Source organism: Podarcis muralis, chromosome 8, assembly GCF_964188315.1.
Source record: "Podarcis muralis chromosome 8, rPodMur119.hap1.1, whole genome shotgun sequence".
NCBI classification, from domain to species: Eukaryota; Metazoa; Chordata; class Lepidosauria; order Squamata; family Lacertidae; genus Podarcis; species Podarcis muralis.
The window spans coordinates 15,634,651-15,659,048 of NC_135662.1; the positions used below are offsets into that span (position 1 = coordinate 15,634,651).

Sequence of the window (24,398 nt, forward strand, 5' to 3'; positions counted from 1 at the left end):
AAGCTGCCCTGTAAGCAATGTAATATTTTTGAAAGGGCGTGGGGAGAAAGGAGACCTTGTGTTTGGTGTAAAAATCCTGGGGCTTGGCCCAATAGACCATTTCACCCAGGATTTTCTACTCTGACTGGCAGCTGTCCTTCAGGCCAAGGTTTTCCCCAGTACTGTTATTAGAGGAGATCTTTTTAACTCCAGATCCACGGTTCCCAATATGGGGCATACGCCCTACAGGGGGGGCGATTTGATTTTTAAGGGGGGCACTTTGGAAGCTTGTTTAGACCAGGCTTCCTCAACCTTGGTCCTCCAGATGTTTTGAGACTACAATTCCCATCATCCCTGACTACTGGTCCTGCTAGCTAGCGATCATGGGAGTTGTAGGCCAAAAACATCTGGAGGACCGAGGTTGAGGAAGCCAGGTTTAGACCAGTTAATGGCCCTTTAGGCTTCCTCCGTGTGAATAGGAGTTCATTTTTTGAATAATAAGAATTATATGTCATGGGAGGTGGGATCAGGATTTTAGAGATGCTTAGGTGGGGCATGGCCAAAAAAATGTCAGGAACCACTGCTCTAGATGCTAGGGACTCTACATGGGTCCTGCTACTGAGCTATGGTCCTTTTCCTATCAGAGAAACAAAAGCACCAACATCACTGATAAGAAGCCGTCACCAAACAAGCCACATTTCCAGAACCCCTGAACCAGTCACTTGTCCAACACAGATAGGAAAAGAAAGACAAACTCAGTCAGGTGTTTCTGTGCATATAATGGAAACCTACAACACAACAGTCTAGAAGAAATGTGCAGAAAAGTCTTTACATAACTAGATTATCTCCACCCAGCGTTTGCTTGTTTCTTCAAATGGAAAGAGAGAAGAAACGAGAGCCGACAATTTCCGTGCCGATAACTGACCATATAAGGGCCAAATCAGTTCCTTAAACCAAGCACTTAGCTTAGTTATGCAAAGACTATCGTTCCTGCACAAGAAAGCACACACAACTAGAGAAAGTTGAAAATGAAAATAAATCTAACTCTCGGACAAACATAACAATATATTGATTGGAATGACTTCAGGGCCACCAACCTGGAGAGGGAATCTTTATTTCTGTGGAGCACCTTTATAGCCTGTGGAATAAAATCTCACTTCTTGCAAAAGAAGAAAAAGAATCAGTCTACGTATTGGTGAAGTTAGCTGATAAAAATCAGAAGCTCAAGCTTGTTAAGCGATTTCGCAGGAATGTGCAAGCGTATGGCCAGCAGCGACATTAAAGCATTCATCCAAAAGGAGGCGAGAGACAAGTTCAAGGCCTTTGGGTTTATGCAAATCATATCGAAACTTGGACATTTTTCATTGTTGTTGTTAGTGCTCCAGAAACATAATTCCTGACGACAGACGTGGAAGGTGGTCTGAAATGCTCAGTGTGTGAATCAGAAAGCTGGTGGCTTCCCTTACAGAGAAGAGGACCTCATTTTCTTTTAAAACAGCTTTTTTCCTTATATTGTTTGAATTGCAGAGTGTGCAGACAAGCAAATGCAGACTCTCATTCCGGTTGCTAGCAATGCCATTCCTGGCCCACCTTGCTTTTCGGCCTTACGTTTTCCAGAATCCAAGGACACAAATTCAGTAGATTCAAATCAACATAATTTCAAGTAAGCATACATAGCACTGGACCATAAAGTGCATAAGATCTTGCACTCGCAAAGTAGATTAGTAGAAATAAATTATGAACTTAGGAAGCACTTGAGAACACATATAAACAAGCATGCCCAGCCTTTTCCAGAAGGGTAACCATGTATTAGTCTACCAATCCTGCTGTTGTAAAGGGTCAGTGGTCTTATTCTGCACACATTTAACAGACAGTACATTTTTTCATTTGATTCCAGCTTTTAGCTTTTTGCGCCAATGTGTTTATATACCTGGCAGCTGAGGATGACTCATTGTGCATCCGATGAAATGGACTTTATTATGTCATAATAAATTTGTTAGAGTGCAATCCAAACCATCTCTACTCAGAAGTAAGTCACATGGAATATAGTGGAGCTTACTACCAGGTAAATGGGGTTAGGATTGCAGCCCTGATTTTCTAAAGTACCAGGAGCGTCTTAGTTATTTATGTCCACCTATATTGATAAATGGAAAGGAATAGTCTTTTGCGTACCCCTGCACACATCCAGTTGTCAAAAAGGGTCACAATTCCTAGGCAAACATGGCTGCAGTATTGTTATATTTGTTAAAAGTAAAACCAGCTGTTATGGAACCAAGCAGAAGTGATCAGTTATTGAAAGCAGCTGCTAGAAAACAGAAACTTTGAACAATACGGAGGGCATGCGTTAAACTGGCAAAGGCTGCATACATTCCACACCTGTTTCATGGAACTGGCAAAAAATAACTTGTTGTAAGGTAGAGGAAGAAGGTAGCCTGTTATCCAGACCTGCTTCCTAGAACAATGGTCCACATGCACTCAGAGGTACAGTAAAACGAATAGTATGACCTGCACAAAAACACAAACACGGCATCCTGTCTGGGATTCAAAGTGGCCACTCCTCCAATCGAAACATTCTCGTTTGTCTAAATCAGGGGCAGCCAACATGGTGTCCTTGCAAAATTCTGGGACTACAAAACCCATCATCCCTGGCAACTGCGTTAGCCATCGTGACAGGGGATGATGGGTGTTGGAGTTCACATCTGCCAGCACCACCTTGTCTTTCCATGATCTAAATGTTTCCATATGCACTGCTTAATGAGAGAGCGTGAATTGTACTCAAGAGACCCTTTTCTGCACATCAGAGAGCCCTAGTGAAATATAATGGTTTCTTAGAGATAAGTTTACCTTGACCCCGGACGTGCGTCATTAACTGAGCTGTGGTGGCTATGAAGACAAAGAGGGACCAGCTCACCATCTTGAACCAGCGGTGGGTCTTCTCTCTTGTCATCGGATGTATGTAACATCAACAAACCTGTAATCGCACAGAAGTATTTAATCAACAGATGTTGCAGTCACCCTTTGGGATTTCAGTTGTGGCAAGCAAGATTCTCGTCAAGGTTATTTTCCTGTTAGCTGAGGGGGAAAGGGAAATACAAACGCTATAAACTATTCCGTATTTTTTGCTGTATAAGACTCACTTTTTCCCTCCTAAAAAGTAAGGGGAAATGTGTGTGCGTCTTATGGAGCGAATGCAGGCTGCGCAGCTATCACAGAAGCCAGAATAGCAAGAGGGATTGCTGCTTTCACTGCACAGCGATCCCTCTTGCTGTTCTGACTTCTAAGATTCAGAATATTTTTTTCCTTGTTTTCCTCCTCCAAAAACTAGGTGCATCTTGTGGTCTGGTGCGTCTTATAGAGTGAAAAATACAGTATATATTGTCACATCCACACCATATAAGGACATGGCTTACCCACCCCACAAGAATCCTGGGAATTGTAGTGTACCCCTCACAGAGCTACAATTCCCTTAATAAATTACAGTTTCCAGGTTTCTTCGGAGGAAGCCTCGTGCTTTAAATTTATGGTGTCGTTCACAAACAGCAAGACTTACTTCTTTTTGCAATGCTACACTGTCCAATGAACCCTATAGCTCAGTTTTATTCCTTGGAAGAGACTGTGCATGCCCACCCTCCTTTTTTTCCTCCTGCAGCCCCCATCTAGTCAGAACGACTATTTTAAAACTGTAAAATAAATAAATATTAGGGAAACAAGGAACAAAGCTATCCCCTGCAGCAAAAATATGCCCTGTGTTCTATAGGTGGAGGGGACGTCACATATTTGCGATTTTTTTTTTCTTGCTAGAAGCTCAAATATTGTTAGGGCATGTTGGTGTCTCGTCATGCAGAAAGTCTCATTAGCCTAGTTCTCAGTGAGGTTGTCAACCTGTGTCTGGGCTGAATCACTTTAGACAACAAATGGGTTGGGTTCTTTTGTTTTTTGTGGTTGAGAGCATGGCACACATTAAACCTCCCTGCACATATTCTAGACTTCTCTAGAATGCTTCTCCCTGACATACTACTTTTCTTCATGCATGGATATTTTTCTCCTTCTTCTTTTTGGTATGGAGGACCATATCAGCAGGGGATTTCCCACCAGAAATCTGACGTGGTTCTCCAAAGTGATTTATCGCCTTACCGATAGCTCAGCCTTAGAATGGGAGAAGCTGAAGGCAAAGAGTTTAAGAACAAAGTGCTCCAATCCAACTAAGTTCTACCCAGAGTTAGACTAAGGTTACCAGACATCCCTATTTCCCGGGGACAGTCCCCAGATTTACAAATCAGTCCCCTGACAAAATCCATCCATTCCAACTGAAGTTGAAAAGTGTCCCCGGATTCATTGAAAAAAATCTAGTAACCTTAAGTTAGACCCATTGAAATTAATAGACCTAAGTCTTAGCAGAGATACCACAGGATGCAGCCCATAGAGCAGGGCAAACCATAAAGGTAAAGGTAAAGGGACCCCTGACCATTAGGTCCAGTAGTGGCCAACTCTGGGGTTGAGGCACTCATCTCGCTTTATTGGCTGAGGGAGCTGGCATACAACTTCTGGGTCATGTGGCCAGCATGACTAAGCCTCTTCTGGTGAACCAGAGCAGCGCACAGAAACGCTGTTTACCTTCCCGCCGGAGTGGTACCTATTTATCTACTTGCACTTTGATGTGCTTCCAAACTGCTAGGTTGGCAGGAGCAGGGACCGAGCATTGGGAGCTCACCCCGTCGCGGGGATTTGAACCGCCGACCTTCTGATCGGCAAGTCCTAAGCTCAGTGGTTTAACCCACAACGCCACCCGTGTCCCTTAGGGCAATCCATAGTTTTTTAAAGAAACAGAAAGCAAAAAAGGTCTGCCTCTGCTTACTCATCCCCATCCACAGAATGCTAATAAGCTCTTAAGTCACTTCTGGGAGATGCATTTGGTGCTGACAAGGTGGACAACATCAACACATGTGGTGGCGTGGTTGAATTGGGACAGCAGTGATCAACCTCTCACCTGCAGACCTAATCTTGGCCAACAGGCCTCCCCATTCAGACCATGGGGCCATTTCAGCCAAGCCACACCCATCTGCCCTACATCTGACAGTACACATGACATCAGCTGTGGGGCAGCTAAATAAATGGACACCTGCTAAGTCCTTGGCACTGGGCTTTGCAAACCCAGACAGTCAGCTGATTGTTGCTGCACTGTGAGCTGTGATCTTTGCACGCTGCGATTCTGCTGCAACATCCGGCAGGTGTTCTGTCCCACCCACCTGTCAATCTTTGCCTGCAGAGTGGAGGTGGGGAAAAGATAATGATTTGGCCCCCTGTCTGGACCCAGTTCTCCATGCCTGGGCTAGGACCTGGGAGGCCTGGGTTCAGATCCTGCCGTAGCTGTGAAGCTCATTGGCAAAACTGAGCTGATGTTGCCATACCATAAGATGACAGGAGCCAAGCCTAGGATCCCATCCCATAAAGGTAAAGGTAAAAGGACCCCTGACCATTAGGTCCAGTCATGGTCAACTCTGGGGTTGCGGTGCTCATCTCGCTTTATTGGCCGAGGGAGCCGGTGTACAGCTTCCAGGTCATTTGGCCAGCATGACTAAGCTGCTTCTGGCAAACAAGAGCAGCGCATGGAAACACCATTTACCTCCCCACCAGAGTGGTATCTACTTATCTACTTGCACTTTGATGTGCTTTCGAACTGCTAGGTGGGCAAGAGCTGGGACCAAACAACAGGAGCTCACTCCGTTGCAGGGATTCGAACTGCCAACCTTCTGATCGGCAAGCTCAAGGCTCAGTGGTTTAGACCACAGTGCCACCCACATCCCTAGTGAAGGGGATACGGATTTCAAATTAATTCACTACTAGACCTTCAGCTGCCAGGATAAACATCATTTCTCCAGGTATTAGGGATACGAATATGCTAGGGGGCAGAATAGCAGAAAGGTTTGGAATAGAACCGTCAAGGGGGGAAAAAGGTCAGGTCAAAAATGTTTGAGATTTACTCCTTGGGCCCAACAGTCTCTTGTTGTAACTTGAATGGTTTGTCAAGGAAGCTTTCACAAACGTGATGTTAAAACCAATGTAGAATCCAAAGATATTGTTTCTGGGATAAGACAGCATGACCAGCCCAAGGGAGGAATAAAGCTTTCTGTACCATCTGTGTTATTTTAAGTTAAAGTGACATTCAATTTGAAGATTTTAAACTCCAGAATTCACTATATATTTTTTAATCCCAGCTACTTAATTCAAACTATGAGGGTTATATATACACACATAGCAGGAAAGTTGAGCACATTGCTTGGTGAGGTTTTCAGGATTTTAACCTGAAAATCCCAACTCATCACACCTGGGGCAATGGAGGCCAGAAGGACAGGTGTGCAGGTGGCACTGGATTGCCTGTGCTACTTTGAAAACCAAAAAACACGCACATCATTTGAATGGCAATGCCCATCAACTCTGGAGCCTCTGTCCCCTGGCTCCCTCAAATATTTTAGCGGGGGCGAAGGGACCTCAGCCCCTAGGAGTTGGCTGCTATGTAGCACATTGTTGAGGGTGAAATGGCTTGAAACAGCAGGCCTTTTGCAAAATCTGTGAGCGGCAGAAATCTCTTCAGTACAACACAATGCACATTTGCTTAGAAGGAAGACAGGCATTCAAACAGGAATAGGATTGCATCCTTAAAACCTGACAATTGATGTATGGCAGGCATGGGCAAACGTGACCCTCCAGCTGTTTTGGGACTACAACTCCCATCATCCCTAGCTAACAGGACCAGTGGTCAGGGATGATGGGAACTGTAGTACCAAAACCAGCTGGAGGGCCAGGTTTGGCCATGCCTGATTGTATGGTGTCCTTGGCCACCAAAGGCACTGGATACAAAATACTATATCAATAATACAGTAACACTTGTGCCTGTTGTTCAGGCACAGGAAAGCTACTGCAACAATCTGAGCAGTATCATTCCCCCCCCTTTTTTTTTTAAAGCTATTCCACACATGTTGGAAACTCATATAGGACAGGTGAAATGCAGCCCTGCTGTTTCAGCTGCTGTGAAGGTTCTCGGAAGCCAACGAGGACTGGCGCCAGCAGTGCACCGCAACGGGAAGGCTGGCAGCGGTGATCAGAACAGGAGGGGCAAGACTTTTCTCTGTGCATCTGCTGAGCAGTTGTGTTCATCACACAGTGGCCACACAGGAGAACTCTTGAGCAATGCATATATGGTATGCTATTGGGGGCAAGCCAGCTGTGGGCAACTTGAAGGGAATGCAGAACCGATGGACGCGAGCCCTTTCTGTAAGTGCAGCACACAATCCAGATCATACCATTTATGTTTGTTTGTTTACTCCACGGGTAGGCAAACTAAGGCCTGGGGGCTGGATCCAGCCCAATCGCCTTCTAAATCCAGCCCGCGGACGGTACAGGAATCAGCGTGTTTTTACCTGCATAGAATGTGCCCTTTTATTTAAAATGCATCTCTGGGTTATTTGTGGGGCATAGGAATTCGTTCATTATTATTTTTCTCAAAATATAGTCCGGCACCCCACAAGGTCTGAGGGACAGTGGACTGAAAAAGTTTGCTGACCCCTGCTCTAATGGCATTAAAAGTTCTGCACTCACTATTAGATCACCAGTAGGATACAGTAGGGATGCGGGTGGCGCTGTGGGTTAAAACACAGAGTCTAGGACTTGCCGATCAGAAGGTTGGCGGTTTGAATCCCCGCGACAGGGTGAGCTCCCATTGCTTGGTCACTGCTCCTGCCAACCTAGCAGTTCGAAAGCATGTCAAAGTGCAAGCAGATAAATAGGTACCGCTCCGGCGGGAAGGTGTGCTCTGGTTTGCCAGAAGCGGCTTAGTCATGCTGGCCACATGACCCAGAAGCTGTACGCCGGCTCCCGCGGCCAATAAAGCGAGATGAGCACCGCAACCCCAGAGTCAGTCATGACTGGACCTAATGGTCAGGGGTCCCTTTACCTTTACCTTTAGGATACCACTCGTCATATTACCTGCAACTCTGAATCAAAAGAGAGAAATGCAGCCTGAGCACATTCAACAGGTAAGCTTGCACACTTTTAAGTTTAGAAATATTGGCCTTCGTCATGTTAAGGTGCGGGGCAGGCCAGGTGCCAGAACTGGAAGGGAATGACAGGAGACCCTCGCAGGATATTATTAAATAGTTAGCATCCCCACAAACCATTCAAAACGAATACTCCTTAGACAGCTGTCATCTAATCTCCCTGCAAACTAACCGTGATAAATGTACAATAAACAGGCCGTCAGGAAGTTCCCTCAATCAGTTTTTGGCACTTCCCACATCTGTCATGTGAACACAGAGCTTCGAAAGGAAAGAATGTGCTTGAAAAACTCTCTCTATTCCACTTTCTTCCTCGAGTTAACAGCATTAACAGACTGAAGGGCAAAACTCCCCCCCAAAAAAAAAAATCCCCCAAAACATTTCCACACATGATATTCAATGTGTTTCTTGCATTTACCACATGCTGCAGAATACAAATATAAAAACCTAGGGTGGCTGGAATGTCCATTTCATTTCAGAAAGGCCCCTCTCTGCATTCATTCCTGAATTAACATTCCTGCATAGTCACAAAACAAAACAAGGGAGCTCCAAGGTGCTATTTGCTACACCTGTGACAGGTTCGGATAATCAAGGCAAACATGAGGACGGATGGGCAGAGACGCTGTATTGACCTTTCTCAAAAAATTGCTAAAACATTCCCGCAAGTTACTTATTTTATTGCCTTTCTCTAGTCTCAAAATAAATAAATGGCTTGAATCCCAACAACAAACCCTTGCATAGTGCTGAGGGAAGGCTCTCTGCACATGTTCAGAGGCACTCTGTACTTTCTTATCACTGCACCTACATAACAGGGGTGTGCCCTGCCACTGAGAAGTGAGGGGGTGGGGAAAAGACGTGCAGGTTCATCCCGGGTTCAAACGAAGCCTTGCGCATCTCAAGCGAATGGGCGCGCTCTGCACGGGCGCACTGGCACTCTCGCCTTCGATATGGCTTCACTGATGGCCGGGGGAGCGTCCTGAGGGTTTTCCCCACCCCACGAGGCTGAGATTAAGCCTCGAGGGATTATATTGGGACAGGATCCGTCTCACACAGCCAGCAGGCTTGGCAAGCTCTCCTCCACCATCATCGCCGGCAGAATAGCAGAGCCCCAGGCGCCGAGAGAAGGCTGTTGCTTGCAAGGAAGGAAAGCTATCCATTTATCTGGCAAGGCGCGCTTTTACGCATTTCTTGGCTATTCCGATTAGGCAGCCGCGCTCCACAGAAAGCGCACAGCACACCCACCCACCCAAATACACAGCCACGTCTCCAAAACCTACAGATGGAGATATTTCTCGCTTTCCCTTTAAACGAACGCGCGCACCCGCTCACTCCAAATCCCCTTCCCTTCCTTATCTACATCTCGCTGGGAAAATTATTTCTATACCCCATCATTACAGGGTTCACAGATGTGTCTTTGTTCACTGATGAAACGAAGGTAAGAAGAATAGGAAAGGGAGTGGGGATTAGCTATTTAGAATGTTTCGCCTTTCTTTCCCACCCCATCCTCTGTTAAGGTGTTTTTTTTTAGACACACCCAATTACTATTTTATTTCATTTTTTAAAGGGTCAAAGCCGGATGGGTTGGAAATCAAACGAACCTTTGCAGCCATGAACAATTTTGCTTTAGAGCATTGCAAAGTGGCTGCAAATCCCTGCGAGAAAACCAGTCTTTGCAGCAGCAGCGCGCGCGCGCAAGCTCAAGACCAAGCAGCAAACTCTTAGGAAAAGTTTGTTTCTCTCCCGTCAGTTGCCCTTTTCTTCTGTCTTATCAGCAGCAATGGGAGAGGAAGAAGGCAGCCGGTGAAAGACTGGAAGGTGGAAATGAGGGGAAAGAGGAGAAAGGGGGGGGGGGTGGAAGCAGCGAGGTGTGTTGGGGGGGGGGAGAGATATACAGCGATTCCAAGACGCAAGAATAATCCCCGGCACCCATTCCCTCTCTCCTTCTGCAAGCCCTCACCCCAATCCCTTACCTTCTCCACTCCGCTCCTGAGTTGAGGAAGGGCAGTCCCGCGGGAGGAGGGGAGACTGTTGCCAGGTGTACAATGGGAACGAGGGAGAAATGTGAGCCTTTTGGTTCAAGCGAGAGGGTTTCTCCAAGTATGGGAAATAGGCTTAGAAATCCATCTTGGGAGGAGAGGGGAGTGGTCTTTCAAAGGCACGGTTCCCACAACATTCGTTTGGCACATAGACAGCTGTCTCCCCCCGTCCCAGGAGGGGGAGGAAACCAAGGCATTTTTAAACACTTCGGGTTTTTAAACTGGTTTAAGCTGCTGCACTGCAGCCCAACTTCCAAGTACAAGTACTCCAGCATTTACTTCTGAATAGAAATGTATAGGATTGCAGTGTTAACCTTGCCTAAGTTCAGGGGTATTTCTCTGTATCCTCCCTTAACTGGAATTCTCATGGCGGGGGGAGGCTGAGGAGGGGGCTGTCACAGTGAAATTGTTATAAACACTCATAAATGCAGTGGTTTTTTTCCTGGGGGGACGCAGGGGTACACATACCTCTAAACATTTCGTGAATCTAAATTTGGCGTCGTTGAAGGGCAGTATTTTAATGTGAGTAGGAAAGCGAGAGTACCTCTAAACATTTTTTTTTATAGAAAAAAGCACTTCATAAATGTGTAGCATACATCTGCCCTAAGTGATGCCCAAACAAACATTTTTTAAAAAAATGCATTGCTATTGGAATGGAAGCATGCAAGCTTTCCAGTTGCACAGGACTCTTCAGCAAGCAGAATTCTTCATTTATTGGTTGCTCATGGCTTTCATCCAACTGATCCCCACCCCTGCTAAGCAGTTTACAATTTACATTTTAAAATCAGGGGAGGGGAGAGAGAGAAAGAGCTGCATGTTAGCAAAGTATTGATCCATTTATGTGTTTTTGAGGCTTGGTTAGGGGCTGGGAATGAGGACTGAGAAGATATGCCAAAGGTTTCATGGAAAGGGGAGGGGGTTAAAAGATTTCCCAACTGCACAAATTCTCTGTCAGACAGCCCTGCATAAAGTAAAGGTAAAGGGACCCCTGACCATTAGGTCTAGTTGTGACAAACTCTGGGGTTGCGGCGCTCATCTCGCTTTATTGGACGAGGGAGCCGGCGTACAGCTTCCGGGTCATGTGGCCAGCATGACTAAGCCACTTCTGGCGAACCAGAGCAGCGCCTGGAAACGCCGTTTACCTTCCCGCCGGAGTGGTACCTATTTATCTACTTGCACTTTGACGTGCTTTTGAACTGCTAGGTTGGCAGGAGCAGGGACCGAGCAACGGGAGCTCACCCTGTCATGGGGATTCAAACCACCGACCTTCTGATCGGCAAGTCCTAGGCTCTGTGGTTTAACCCACAGCGCCACCCGCGTCCCTAAAGGCATACATAAAGGCACACAAAAGCCAATGGACACAAAATTGCTTTACTTTAGACCCAGTGTTTTCTTTAAAAAGAAAAAAGGTGCTGGAACTTACACCCTGTATAAGAGGCCATTTCACCATAGAAGTAATTCTGTGATTCGTTTATGAACCTGCCTTGGTTCAGTAATGTCACCTGTCCAAAGAAGAGGAGGTTCTGGCCAAAACAGAAGAAGGTGCTTTAATACGAGCATCTTGTTTTAAGTGTGGAAACTGCATGCATTCCATCCATGTGCAATCTGTGCACACACAGTCCCTGATATTGCCTGTCATTTAAGGCAGTGGTTTTCAACCAGTGTGCCGTGGCAGCCTGGGGTGCCTTGAATGATGGTCAGGGGTGCCGTGGGCAACAGTGGCTTCTGTCCCTCGTTCCTTCCCTCCCTCCTCTGATGCCCTCTCGTATCTCTGCCTCCCAAAGGCTTGCACAGCTGTTTGTTGCAGCAGCCCTGACTACAGGCTCCCCAGTTGAATGGTGCCTCTGGGGCTGGCCAGGGGGTGCTGGTTGCCAGGAGCTGAGGTGGCCTCAGAGTAAGCAAGCACGTGGGTGAGGGAGCCCAGCCAGTCAGCCATTCCTCCAGCCCTTGCTGTTGGGAATGGACAGTGTGAGGAGTCACCTCTCTTTGGGGCAGGGAGGGGGGCACCTCAGAGACCAGGGGCGGTAGCAGCAGCTGCCTGGAGGACTTCCCAGGAGAAGGGAGAAGAGAGGAGGTTGAGGGAGCGCTTCACAAGGGAGAATGTTTGAAAAAGGGCAAAAGGCTGCCAGCTCTGCAGGCAAGGCGTGACAGAACTGGGCTCCTGAGTGCCACAGAAAGAAGAAGAGTTTGGATTTGATATCCTGCTTTGTCACTACCCTAAGGAGTCTCAAAGCGGCTAACAATCTCCTTTCCCTTCCTCCCCCACAACAAACACTCTGTGAGGTGAGTGAGGCTGAGAGACTTCAGAGAAGTGTGACTGGCCCAAGGTCACCCAGCAGCTGCATGTGGAGGAGCGGGGAAGCGAACCCGGTTCACCAGATTACGAGTGAACCACTACACTACACTGGCTCAAAGAATGTAGTTGGTCAAGGGAGCCATGGACTCGAAAATGTTGGAAACATCTGATTTAAGGAATCTTAACACAGTTAATAAGCCTAATATGTCTAGTTTCCCACTCAGTTTTTCCAACTTCACATTATTAGTGCTCCAACTGCACAACCTTTTTTTTTGACAACTGCACATTTGGTGTCCAACTGCATGCCTGGAGGGCCACACCTCCAAGAGCAGCCTATGCACCCATCTCCCAGCCATATATGATCCAGCATTGGATGCCTCAAGACTCTCAGACATGCTTATCAGTGCTTTGGTTGGGTGGATGGGTGGCTCTTCCCACAAGGAGGTGTTTGTTCATGGACAATCTTCGCCACTGCACTTCTATGGACCACACAGAGGCTCCAATGTGTTCATGCAGACTTGCATTCTTCTTCTTTGGCAATCACTCGTAGCCGAGTAAGAGTGTCTTCCATAAACACGGTTTTAACAGTGAGTCCGTAAGTGACTGTGGAGGCCAATTCTGGATCCGCATGTCCTTCCACAGTGGGGACATAGGTTTCCAAGCGGGAGTTGATCACGGTGGGGGTTTGCCAAGTGTGCCTTCCTCTTAGCACATTTCTCCCTTTGGTCCTGAGTTTGAGCATCTTCAAAGCCCATGACACCTTTGGTAAAGACTGTTCTCCAATTGGAGCACTCCAATTGGAGCCAGTGTTTCCCAGTTGTCGGTGTTTATACTACATTTTTTAAGATTTGCCTTGAGAGAGTCTTTGAACCTCTTTTGTTGACCATCAGCATTACGCCTTCCATTTTTAAGTTTGGAATAGAGTAGTTGCTTTGGAAGACGATAATCAGCCATCCACACAACGTGACCAGTCCAACAAAGCTGATGTTGAAGAATCAAGGCACTGCATGTTGCATCCTTGGTCCATCCAGGACCTCAGTATTGTCTACACTGACTGGCAGCATCTCTCCAAGGTTTTGAACAGATTGGGAATATTCCCAGCCCTAAATGGAGACATTGGGGATGGAACATGAGACCGTCTGCCTATTGTTAATTAATGCCTTGCGTGAATTAATCCAGCCCCGAGAGGCATAATCCAAAACAGACCCCCTTATCTCCCTTCTAAAAATAGAATAAAAAGCGCTGCATTCCATGCCCTCTTCTGCAGTACTGTGTGTGGAAATTGAAAGAAGGCATGCCTGGGTTTTTCTGCCCCAGCCCTCCCTCTGATGCAGAAGGACTCTGGACCATTTATTTTCCTCTCTGCAACTGTCACCGGGAACATTCGCTTCAAATGCCTGAGATTGTTGCATGCGGCTAAAGAAAGGGAGGGGGAAGGGAGAGGGAAGGAAGTGAGCAGGTTTAGCCGCAGATTCCTGAAGTGTTCATAAGGAGAGAGAGAGAGAGAGAGAGAGAGAGAGAGAGAGAGAGAGAGAGAATAAGTAATCGGGTTCATGCATGCTTGCTGCTTGATGCCCAGTTTCTAATACAGTGGCTGGGATTCTGAAGGTACTTCCAGGAACTGAAGTGAGGGAGGAGGGCCAAATTTCAAAGAGGAAAGTCTCTGGCTCCCTCTGCCTTTTGTGCCTTTAAAAGAGAGATAGATGGGAGGAAAATGGGAAAGTGTGTGACTGCCACCTTGTGTCAGATTTCAACTTTGTCCTGCCAGATTTCTTGCAATTCACTGCTGCAGCACATTTCAATGTGCAAAGAACTGTACATTTCTAATCTTCCCAGGATTGTTGTAAAACAGGAAAGCAAGAGAGAGACTGATTCACCCAAGACTTGACCAGAGCCAACCCTAGGCCTTAAGCTCTGATGCTATAATTCAGGCTTCCTCAACCTCGACCCTCCAGATGTTTTTGGCCTACAACTCCCATGATCCCTAGCTAGCAGAACCAGTGGTCAGGGATGATGGGAATTGTAGTCTCAAAACATCTGGAGGGCGGAGGTTGAGGAAGCCTGCTATCATTCTATTTTCTGCATTGCAGGAGGTTGGGCTAGATGACCGTCGGAGCCCCTTCTGACTCTACAATTCTGTGATGCTATTGAGTCCACTGTTTCATTTGCTATTGTATTGAAGTGGCAGTAGGGTAGGCTGCATGTCAAGACCCTTCTCATTCCTGGATCCAGCGATTGTAGGCATCTAAGTAAGGATTGAAAGTGACGGAACAGCCAGGCAATCTTCTTGATAATGGCCTTCTAAATATGGGGCATTAAGGTAACAAAGGAAGTGGCTCTGTGCCAGATAGGCGGGGCATTAGAAAAGACATGCTAAGTTGCGTGTGAGAGAGCTAGATGCTGGAGGGAGAAGCAAGCAGAAGCCTGTGAGGCAGAGCTATGCGGCCCAGTGTCGGATTTATGTATAAGCTAAACAAGCTATAGCTTAGGGCCCCACTCTCTTGGGGACCAAAAAAAAATTAAAGGAAAAAACCTGGATGTACGTTACCAAAATATAAGATAAAAAACAAAATACAGTGGTACCTTGGGTTAAGTACTTAATTCGTTCTGGAGGTCCGTTCTTAACCTGAAACTGTTCTTAACCTGAAACACCACTTTAGCTAATGGGGCCTCCTGCTGCTGCCGCGCCGCCGGAGCACGATTTCTGTTCTCATCCTGAAGCAAAGTTCTTAACCCGAGGTACTATTTCTGGGTTAGCGAAGCATATGTAACCTGAAGCGTATGTAACCTGAGGTACCACTGTAAAACCTTCATACAGCAACAGTGCTTTGTGTAGTGTAGGCTCCTATGATGTAAATAATGGGCCCCGCCTGCTATCCTGCTCCGTAAAATATCACTGGTTTGCTCATTTCTATATACAGGATGCCTACATTCTGCATGTGCAAATGGCTTTAGATACCTATTAGGTCCATAAATTACCATACAGCATATATTCAACACAAAAAAGAGCGATAATTGGTTGTTGACAAAGGACAGCTGGACATAAAAAGGGCCCCATTACCTTCAGTAGCTTAGAGCCTTGTCAAACCTAAATTCGGCCCTGGCTATGCCTGATTTCTGCTCACATCCAAAGCTGTGACTATGGGTGAAGCAAGACCCTCTTGGGGTGTTGATGCTATGAGCCCCTCCACTGTAGGCTCAGGTTGTATATAAACCATATATCCTAAAAACACCACAGTTTTTGCTGTGCCTCATTCCAAAGGGAGCGCGAACCCTGAGTAATCGCCTGCAACCAACCCCCGGAATATTGCACTGGTCAAAGACTTTTTTGGGGGGGAGGGGTGTCGTGCAACATTATTCTTGTATTCTTTTTATTCCTAGGGAGCGCAAGAAGTGCTTCTGGGATTTCCCACCTCAGGTGCCACAATAAATTGATCAGGCTTGGGTATTTCATACCTTGAATTTATGTCAGGCAGCAAAATGTTTTGGTCCAGCTTTGCCGGTAAGTGATGTATGGAAATGAGAGCTGGACCATAAAGAAGGCTGATCGCCGAAGAATTGATGCTTTTGAATTCTGGTGCTGGAGGAGACTCTTGAGAGTCCCATGGACTGCAAGAAGATCAAACGCATCCATTCTGAAGGGAATCAGCCCTGAGTGCTCACTGGAAGGACAGATCGTGAAGCTGAGGCTCCAATACTTTGGCCACCTCATGAGAAGACTCCCTGGAAAAGACCCTAATGTTGGGAAAGATGGAGGGCACAAGGAGAAGGGGACAACAGAGGACGAGATGGTTGGACAGTGTTCTCAAAGCTACCAGCATGAGTTTGACCAAACTGCAGGAGGCAGTGGAAGACAGGAGTGCCTGGTGTGCTCTGGTCCATGGGGTCACAAAGAGTCGGACACGACTAAACAACAACAAGCAAAATTGTCTTTTCCATGGGAGGCAGTAACACAATGACTGCAAGAAGCCCGTTTCAAAAGGCATTTAAAGACATTTAAAGACTATGGAGAATTTTGGTGGCATGGGTGGGTGTGTTCCTGTTAACAACCCTCCCCCCCAAAAAAAAAATCCCATTTAAAAATACATGCATTCTTGCACACACCTTTCAGCTAGAGAACTGCATCACAAAATTCAGAGAAATGTGAATTTCAAAAGGTAGCTGTGTTTCAGTCTGCAAATTATGTAGGTTCCTATTGCAAACAAATTCTCTCCCCGGACACCCCATCACTCGTTGTCAAGCCAGACGTGCAATTAATTTGTCACATAAAAGTATAATGAGGGGGGCACAATTAGTCGAAACACCTAGCATACTAACTGAAACAGTAAATCTCCCAGTGTTTTCTTTCTGCGCAAACTACTCGCTCCATGCTGTCATTTCCGGAGATGTGAGGTTTTTTTATCAGTACACGTACCTAGGAATCTGACTGGGAAGTCCACTTTTTCTTCTCCTCCCCCCCCCCCCCTTTTATTAGTTGAAACTCTGGTTGCCTGACTCATTTGCCTTAATTTCCTCCATGGATTTTACAAGATCTCATCATCCTCAGCTTCTTCTGAGTGACAGAAGTGACGACTGAGCTGTGTTGTAATCACGTCAATATGAAATGTCATTTATTAGGTAGCAAAGTGGTGAGGTATGTGTGAAAAAAACCAGGCCACAATCAAATCAAGTGCAGTCATGGATTAAATAGGAGTGCGGCTCTGACAAATCAGCCACAGAGGCCTATTGACTCCTTCACAGGTTTTCGCTGTATTTTGCCATTATACAATGATGGAATTGTAGAGTTGGAAGGAGTTCTGAGTGTTAAGTTGTGGGTGAACATATCAGACGACACAGCGATTCTTCAAAGAGCTCTTGTTTATTCACAGGCCAGAACAGAACTGAACTGCTTATATAGAGCTCCACTACAACGCAACAGTAACCACTTTCTGTAACTATCCAATCACTGAACGTCACTTTCAATCCCTTATTTGCATATGTGGACCTGAGTGAAAACTATCTACACTATCCCCCTGCTGGCCCAGGGTGAGAACTTCAGTACATAACACTGAGGGTCATCTAGTCCAACCCTCTACAATACAGGAATCTCAGCTAAAGCATCTGCGGCGTTCGTACGGAGCCCCCGGTTGTCTCACAGACTATTGACCCGTACACCACTAATCCGCTGCCACCAACCAAGTCCTCCCCGATAAATCATTTAGTCTCAGTCAGGTTCTTAAGTTAACAATGAAGATTGTAGTTTATTGCAAACACAAATAAACTTTAAATGCATTTGAAACACATTTTCTTCTGTCTCTAACTCTTCTACCTCCCCTCACACAAGAACCAACTGCACTAAGTGTCCCTCTATTTCCATCTGTCTGCCAACTGCTTTCCCAACTGCCTTTTCCCAACCAACCAACTAACCAACTCACTCTCTAAACCTCGGGCTAAGCCCTTTTTATAGTCAAGTCAAGTCAAGTAACCTTTATTGGCATCACATAGGAACATTCAGAATACCGTATTTTTCACTCTATAGGACGCACTTTTTCCTCTCCAAAAATGAAGGGGAAATGTGTGTGCGTCCTATGGAGCGAATGCAGGCACCTTGGCTTCAGCAATAGCAACACGAAGCCTCTGAAGCACAGAGGGAGAGCTCCCCCCGTGCTCCAGAGGCTTCGCGTTGCTTTCGCTGAAGCCGCCTGAAGCCCCTGGAGCACAGGGAACTCCCGCTGTGCTCCGGGGGCTTCAGGCAGCTATCCGCAAGCCTTCGGAGCGCAGCAGGAGTTCCCGCCGCGCTCCGAAGGCTTGCGGATGGCCGCCTGAAGCCTGGAGAGTGAGAGGGGTCGTGGCACACTGATCCCTCTTGCTCTCCAGTCTTCGCTTCGCTGGAGAGGCGCTGCACAGTTTTCCCTCTCTGTGCAGCGCCCCTTCAGCGAAGCGGGAGGAGAAATGGAAGGGGCTCAGTTTCTCCTGCCGCTTCGCTGAAGGGGCGCTGAGCAGCGAGGGGGAGAATTTTTTTTCCTGTTCTCCCCCTCCTATGGTCCAGTGCGTCCTATGGTCCGGTGCATCCTATAGAGCGAAAAATATGGTACATTCAGAATAAATAGGCCAGTGCGATCTCGTCGCCATTTCAACAGTACAGTCATTTGCCAAACGGAAGAAGAGGCAAGCAATCTGTATCATCTCTGTGGGTCTCCAGCAAGGGCAGGATCCTGTAGCATACTTCGGCAACAACAAAAAATCAAATAGAGGAACTTTGCTACTGTCTTGGGTGAGCTCCTGGTCTCTCCCCTGTAATAAGAAGCGTATAACCTCCGTCTCTGGTTTCCATGTTGGAATACATAGATGGTCTAGAAATTGTTGACGGAGATCATCATACATTTTACATTTAAGGGCCATGTGAGCTGGAGTTTCCACCAGGTGGGCATCGCATGGGCAGATCCTATCTCCTTCTGCCATACCCGCAAACCTACCCCAAAGGAGGTTAGAAGAATTAGAACAGGCTGAAGTCACAGAGAGAAAGCTGAATTTCAACCACGGACAGGTTAAAATGCTGGTGGGAGGAGAAATTAAAACCAGCAACACTTCCTTATAAAACATAAACTTACCCTACTAATTAAGCATATATTATTATCCTGTTTGGCACGCTTGTTACATTTAAATATATAGCCGTCATAATGTTATCAAAGCAATAATTACATGTATAATTACTTTTAAGAGGGAAAGGCTTTTGCTCCTGAGCCTCGTATATCTGGTTCGCATATATCTGGTTCATCATATGCAAGAGTTTCTTTTGTCACTTCAGATTTTCCCTGGAAAAACGGAGGAGCATATTTGGGGAGGGTATGTAGCACACATGAGGTGGAGTCTCCCCCCCCCCCCCACTGTGCAAGCCAAAATTCTTGCACTGATGGGATGTGGAATTCCCCCCCCCCCCAATAAGATTTTATTAAACCTTTTCCAGTACATTGGTACCTCGGGTTAAGAACTTAATTCGTTCAGGAGGTCCGTTCTTAACCTGAAACTGTTCTTAACTTCAGCTAATAGGGCCTCCTGCTGCTGCCCTGCCGCCGTCACGCAATTTCTGTTCTCTTCTTGAAGCAAAGTTCTTAACCTGAGGTACTATTTCTGAGTTAGCGGAGTCTGTAACCCGAAGTACTACTGTACTGTAAAAGAAGCTAATTTAAATAAAAACAAATGCAGAGAAAGAGAAAAGAAAAGAAAAGAAAAGAAAAGAAAAGAAAAGGCAGAGCCCTCTCTCAAAGTTAGCTCTTAACCCATGGGTAGGCAAACTAAGGCCCAGGGGCTGGATCCAGCCCAATCGCCTTCTAAATCCGGCCCGTGGATGGTCCGGGAATCAGCCTGTTATTACATGAGTAGAATGTGTCCTTTTATTCAAAATGCAACTCTGGGTTATTTGTGGGGCCTGCCTGGTGTTTTTACATTAGTAGAATGTGTGCTTTTATTTAAAATGCACCTCTGGGTTATTTGTGGGGCATAGGAATTCGTTTATCCCCCCCCCCCAAAAAAAAAGAAAATATAGTCTCCTCCCCCACAAGGTCTGAGGGACAGTGGACCAGCCCCCTGCTGAAAAAGTTTGCTGTCTTAACCCTTGCAACCCACAGAAAGAGGTGAGCCCTCCCAGCTCTAACTGGGGAGCTTTCCTTTCTTCTCCCAGTCTCTCATCCCAGGAGATCTTCCCTTCCCCGCCTCTCACTCAGGGTCTTTCCACCAACCATCTAGGGATGTGGTAGCTGAATAGTATTCCTTCAGTTGACTGGAGCATTGTGTTGCAAAATTCAGAGATGTGCACATTTTGATAGATCACAGTGTTTCAGTTTGCATATTGTTTTGGAAGATGCGAATTGAGTTGAAAATTTATCCCCCTTTCCTATCAGGAGAAACTGGTGTGCATGTGTGTCTTGCCACTATTGCCTTCCCAAACATCCCATCACCTGATGCTTGAAATGGCCACTTGGCTCTGCCTAATGGTAGGACCGGCTCTGCCAGGGAATCAATATAGTTTTAGAAAAAGTAAAGGCTGTTTGGGATGCAGGTGGCGCTGTGGGTTAAACCACAGAGCCTAGGACTTGCCGATCAGAAGGTCGGCGGTTCGAATCCCCACAACGGGGTGAGCTCCCGTTGCTCGGTCCCTGCTCCTGCCAACCTAGCAGTTCGAAAGCACCTCAAAGTGCAAGTAGATAAATAGGTACCGCTCCTGCGGGAAGGTAAACGGTGTTTCCGTGCCCTGCTCTGGTTCGCCAGAAGTGGCTTAGTCATGCTGGCCACATGACCTGGAATCTGTACGCCAACTCCCTCGGCCAATAAAGCGAGATGAGCGACGCATCCCCAGAGTTGGCCACGACTGGACCTAATGGTCAGGGGTCCCTTTACCTTTACCTAAAGGCTGTTTACGAAAACAAAGCATTTGTCCACACTTCCTCTTTACCCTGATCTTGATTATCATGTACCAATTAATTTCCAAGAGCTTTTCTCATTGTTCCACAGTTGCACCTAGCAAAAATCCGATCTTATACGCTGAATCGGATATTATCAGATGCTCGGAAAATCTGAAGAGAGCTTTTTGCTTAACTGAGCTTCAGTTCAGCAGGTAAGATTGGGTTTTCTCAAGGCAAAGCCATAGAACAGCAAGAAAAGCTTGTAGACCCAGAGAAATCAATCGGTACGCAACGCGATCAAAATGCAGGTCATGTGAGAGTGTGGCTGGGCTCTAAGCTTTTGAAAAGTCGTTGCATTCGTAAAAGTTCAGAAGCATTTTAAAGCAGCAGAGGGCAGCATTGTGTAAAATCTGATATTCAGGTTATGAACAATGCAGTCCTATAAGGCTCACTAAGCTCAGTGGGGTAAGTGTATATAGGGGTAACACCCACCCAAGGGCTCTAACTTCATTGTTAAAGTTCTGTGCTGGGAATATGCAACAAGATTCTGAAAAGTAATTTTTCAAAAAGAAAAAGAGAGAAGCTCTTTGCTTTCCACTGGGCAGGCAAAAGGTTAAGGTAAATATGATAAAGGTAAAGGGGTAAAGGGACCCCTGACCATTAGGTCCAGTCGTGACCAACTCTGGGGTTGCGGCGCTCATCTCACTCTATAGGCCAAGGGAGCTTCCGGGTCATGTGGCCAGCATGACTAAGCCGCTTCTGGCAAACCAGAGCAGAGCATGGAAACACCGTTTACCTTCCCGCCGGAGCGGTACCTATTTATCTACTTGCACTTTGACGTGCTTTCGAACTGCTAGGTTGGCAGGAGCAGGGACCGAGCAACGGGAGCTCACCCTGTCGCGGGGATTCGAACCACCGACCTTCTGATCAGCAAGTCCTAGGCTCTGTGGTTTAACCCACAGCACCACCCGCATCCCAGCAAGGTAAATATGATAGCCATCTTCAAATATCTGTAGGGTTGTCACATGGAGGATAGAGCAAGCTTGTTTTCTGCTTCTCCCAAGGCTAGGAGCCAAACCAATAGATTCCAAATGACAAGGAAGGACATTCCTACTAAACATTAGGAAGAACTTTCTGGCAGTAATTGATGCTTCACAGCGGAATGGATTCCTCCAGAAGGTGGTGTACTTAAAACAACAACCACAATGCATATTTGTAAAAAGTATCCTTAGCAATTCAATAAAAGCAGATCTAACATATGGGGTTGCTAACTTTAGTAGATGAATCAACTAATCCACTTTAATCGATCTGTTGATTAGTAGGGAGCTTTTCTGATTGGTGAAAGCACAATTGTTTGTTAAAGGGACCCCTGACCATTAGGCCCAGTCGTGGCCGACTCTGGGGTTGTGGCGCTCATCTTGCTTTATTGGCTGAGGGAGCCGGCATACAGCTTCTGGGTCATGTGCCCAGCATGACTAAGCCGCTTCTGGCGAACCAGAGCAGCGCACAGAAACACCGTTTACCTTCCCACCAGAGCGGTACCTATTTATCTACTTGCACTTTGATGTGCTCTTGAACTGCTAGGTTGGCAGGAGCAGGGACCGAGCAACGGGAGCTCACCCCGTCACAGGGATTCAAACCGCTGACCTTCTGATTAGCAAGTCCTAGGCTCTGTGGTTTAACCCACAGTGCCACCCGCGTCCCAATTGTTTGTTAGGTCTGCTTTAAATAAAGCACTAGGTCAGTCAACGTTTTTTGGTTTGATACCACTAGTGGGCACTCAAGAAACTGTTTATCTGTTTATAAAAAAAAGAAGAAAAAAAGAAACTGTTTATCTGTGTCCTGTATTTGTCTAGAAAGCAGCAAACACACCATAAATGTGAAGTGGGAGGACCATAGCTCAGCCAATGATCATCAGCTTGCATGTAGAAGGCCCATAGTTTGATCCCTGGCATCTCCACTGATCTATATCTGGAGTGGAACAAGCAAGAAAAAAATGGGGTGCAGGAGAAACCAGGATTTTCAAACGAAGCAGATCTCCACATATTTTACACGAAAACTGTCTTGTACAGCCTTTTGCTTACCTGGCACGGTGCTGTCTGTTCTGGCTGGCAAAAGGTCTGTTTTGAACCTCTGTCTCCTGAGATTTTTGAGCTGGGGATCTAAGAACCTTGGGCGTGCAATGCGTACGCCTTCTAACAACCAGCCATGACCCCTGGCCTTCAATTTAAAACATGCTGTTAATCACATTATTGCTAGAAGTGAAGATTGCCAGTCTTTCCCCAGCTCAATCTGCTGACATTAGCAGGTGACGGGGGACAGGGGGGGAGTCACGTATAGATTACTGCTTTGAAAGTTTCTGGAGCAGCTTAGGGGCTCATTTTTCTGAACATTTGGCAAGCCAGGAAGAAGTGTTGTGGAAGCAGCTTGGCTCGGGTGAAAGCAACTGGGGTTATCAGGTTTCAGAGCTGATCCGCTGAAAATACATTTGAGGCCGTTGGGGTTGCCCTGCGATGTTTATTTTAGATTGCATCTCTGTAAGCAGAAAAGGACCATAGCTTGGATAACAACCAGGTCAAGAGCCAGTTCAGTACATGCTCCCTGGCATGCAGTCAGAGTTGAAAACAACCGATATAAAGTAGAAAGTTGCATGAGTTATAAAACAGCTTGAGAAATGGGTGACGTGAGGTCTATGCGCTGATGGTCCCTGTTTACTCAGGACTTGCCTCTCATTGGTAAAGATTGTCCTTATATTTACCCAGTTTTGAAAACCTGGGCTTTATGGTCATTGACTGAGACCCTGCTCTCTGCTTCGTTGGGAAGAGATGCTAGGTTAGCAACTATCAAGAACGGGGCCTTTTGGGTGTGGGCCCACCGTCTGATGCTTCTTCGTCTTTAAACCAGACTCCTTCAAAGAGAGGACTGTTCTCTGACAGTCCTTGAAATAGAGGACTGTCCTCTTTAAAGCTGAGTGCGTGGTTATTGTACTCAGTTCCCATGGGTGAATGCTGAAGGCAATAGGTGCTTTCAGACAACCTGTTTGTTGAGCATTTATTCTGATTTGTTTGCAGGGAGGTTAGATGGTGGTTGCATTGAAGCAACCCATCACTTTCTGGGTCACCAAAAGCCTGATCTTTTAGGGAAGCGGGTTTGTGGTGCAAGACCTCCCGTGCAATCTGAATTTGCAAATATGCGATTGACTCCAACCCCTAAACAGCAACAGTCTGGATGCACCCTATGAGCTTAGACTCACGAAAACCCATATTTGTCCTGCAATTGGGGCTGGGTTATGTGATTTGTTGAAAGTCTGCACAGTATAGCAAAGGATGTTGAGAAATGTGGGACATTGCTCTGTCCTCCCACCCTCAGTTTTGGTTCAAAGCCCACATTCTGAGGAAGGGAGAAGAGGGGAATTGCATACCTGTAGTTCAGGGTTCATCCTGGAGTGCCATGTCTTTTGTTGGCATTTGTCTGTCTCAGAAGACAATGGAAGAATGTGCCTTTGCACAGTCAAAGTGTTGGAGAGTTACAGCACCTGCTGTGGCTGTAGAAACCAATACCTGTTTTATTGTAGCTGGGGCAGATGGAGACATCCAGTTTCACTGTTACAGGTGTACTGTGGTATTTTTTCTCTTTTTTATCTCTGCGCTCCTCC

The 24,398-nt window shown here is 46.4% G+C and overlaps 1 protein-coding gene across 4 annotated transcripts in view; it reads right to left on the minus strand.

Annotated features, from left to right (window-relative positions):
• Positions 1 to 10,201, minus strand: part of COL14A1 (collagen type XIV alpha 1 chain) — a 144,791-nt gene extending 134,590 nt beyond the window's left edge. For 2 of the 4 annotated variants that reach the window (XM_077932746.1, XM_077932747.1), the window contains exons 1-2: positions 10,001 to 10,201; positions 2,824 to 2,950 (exon numbers count right to left, since the gene is read on the minus strand). In XM_077932746.1, the coding sequence (XP_077788872.1) occupies positions 2,824 to 2,926 (103 nt within the window). In that variant the 5' untranslated portion in view covers positions 2,927 to 2,950; positions 10,001 to 10,201. The remainder of the gene's footprint in view (positions 1 to 2,823; positions 2,951 to 10,000) is intronic. The other 2 variants (XM_077932748.1, XM_028736227.2) reach the window with 1 other exon arrangement.
• Positions 10,202 to 24,398: the final 14,197 nt, after the last annotated feature.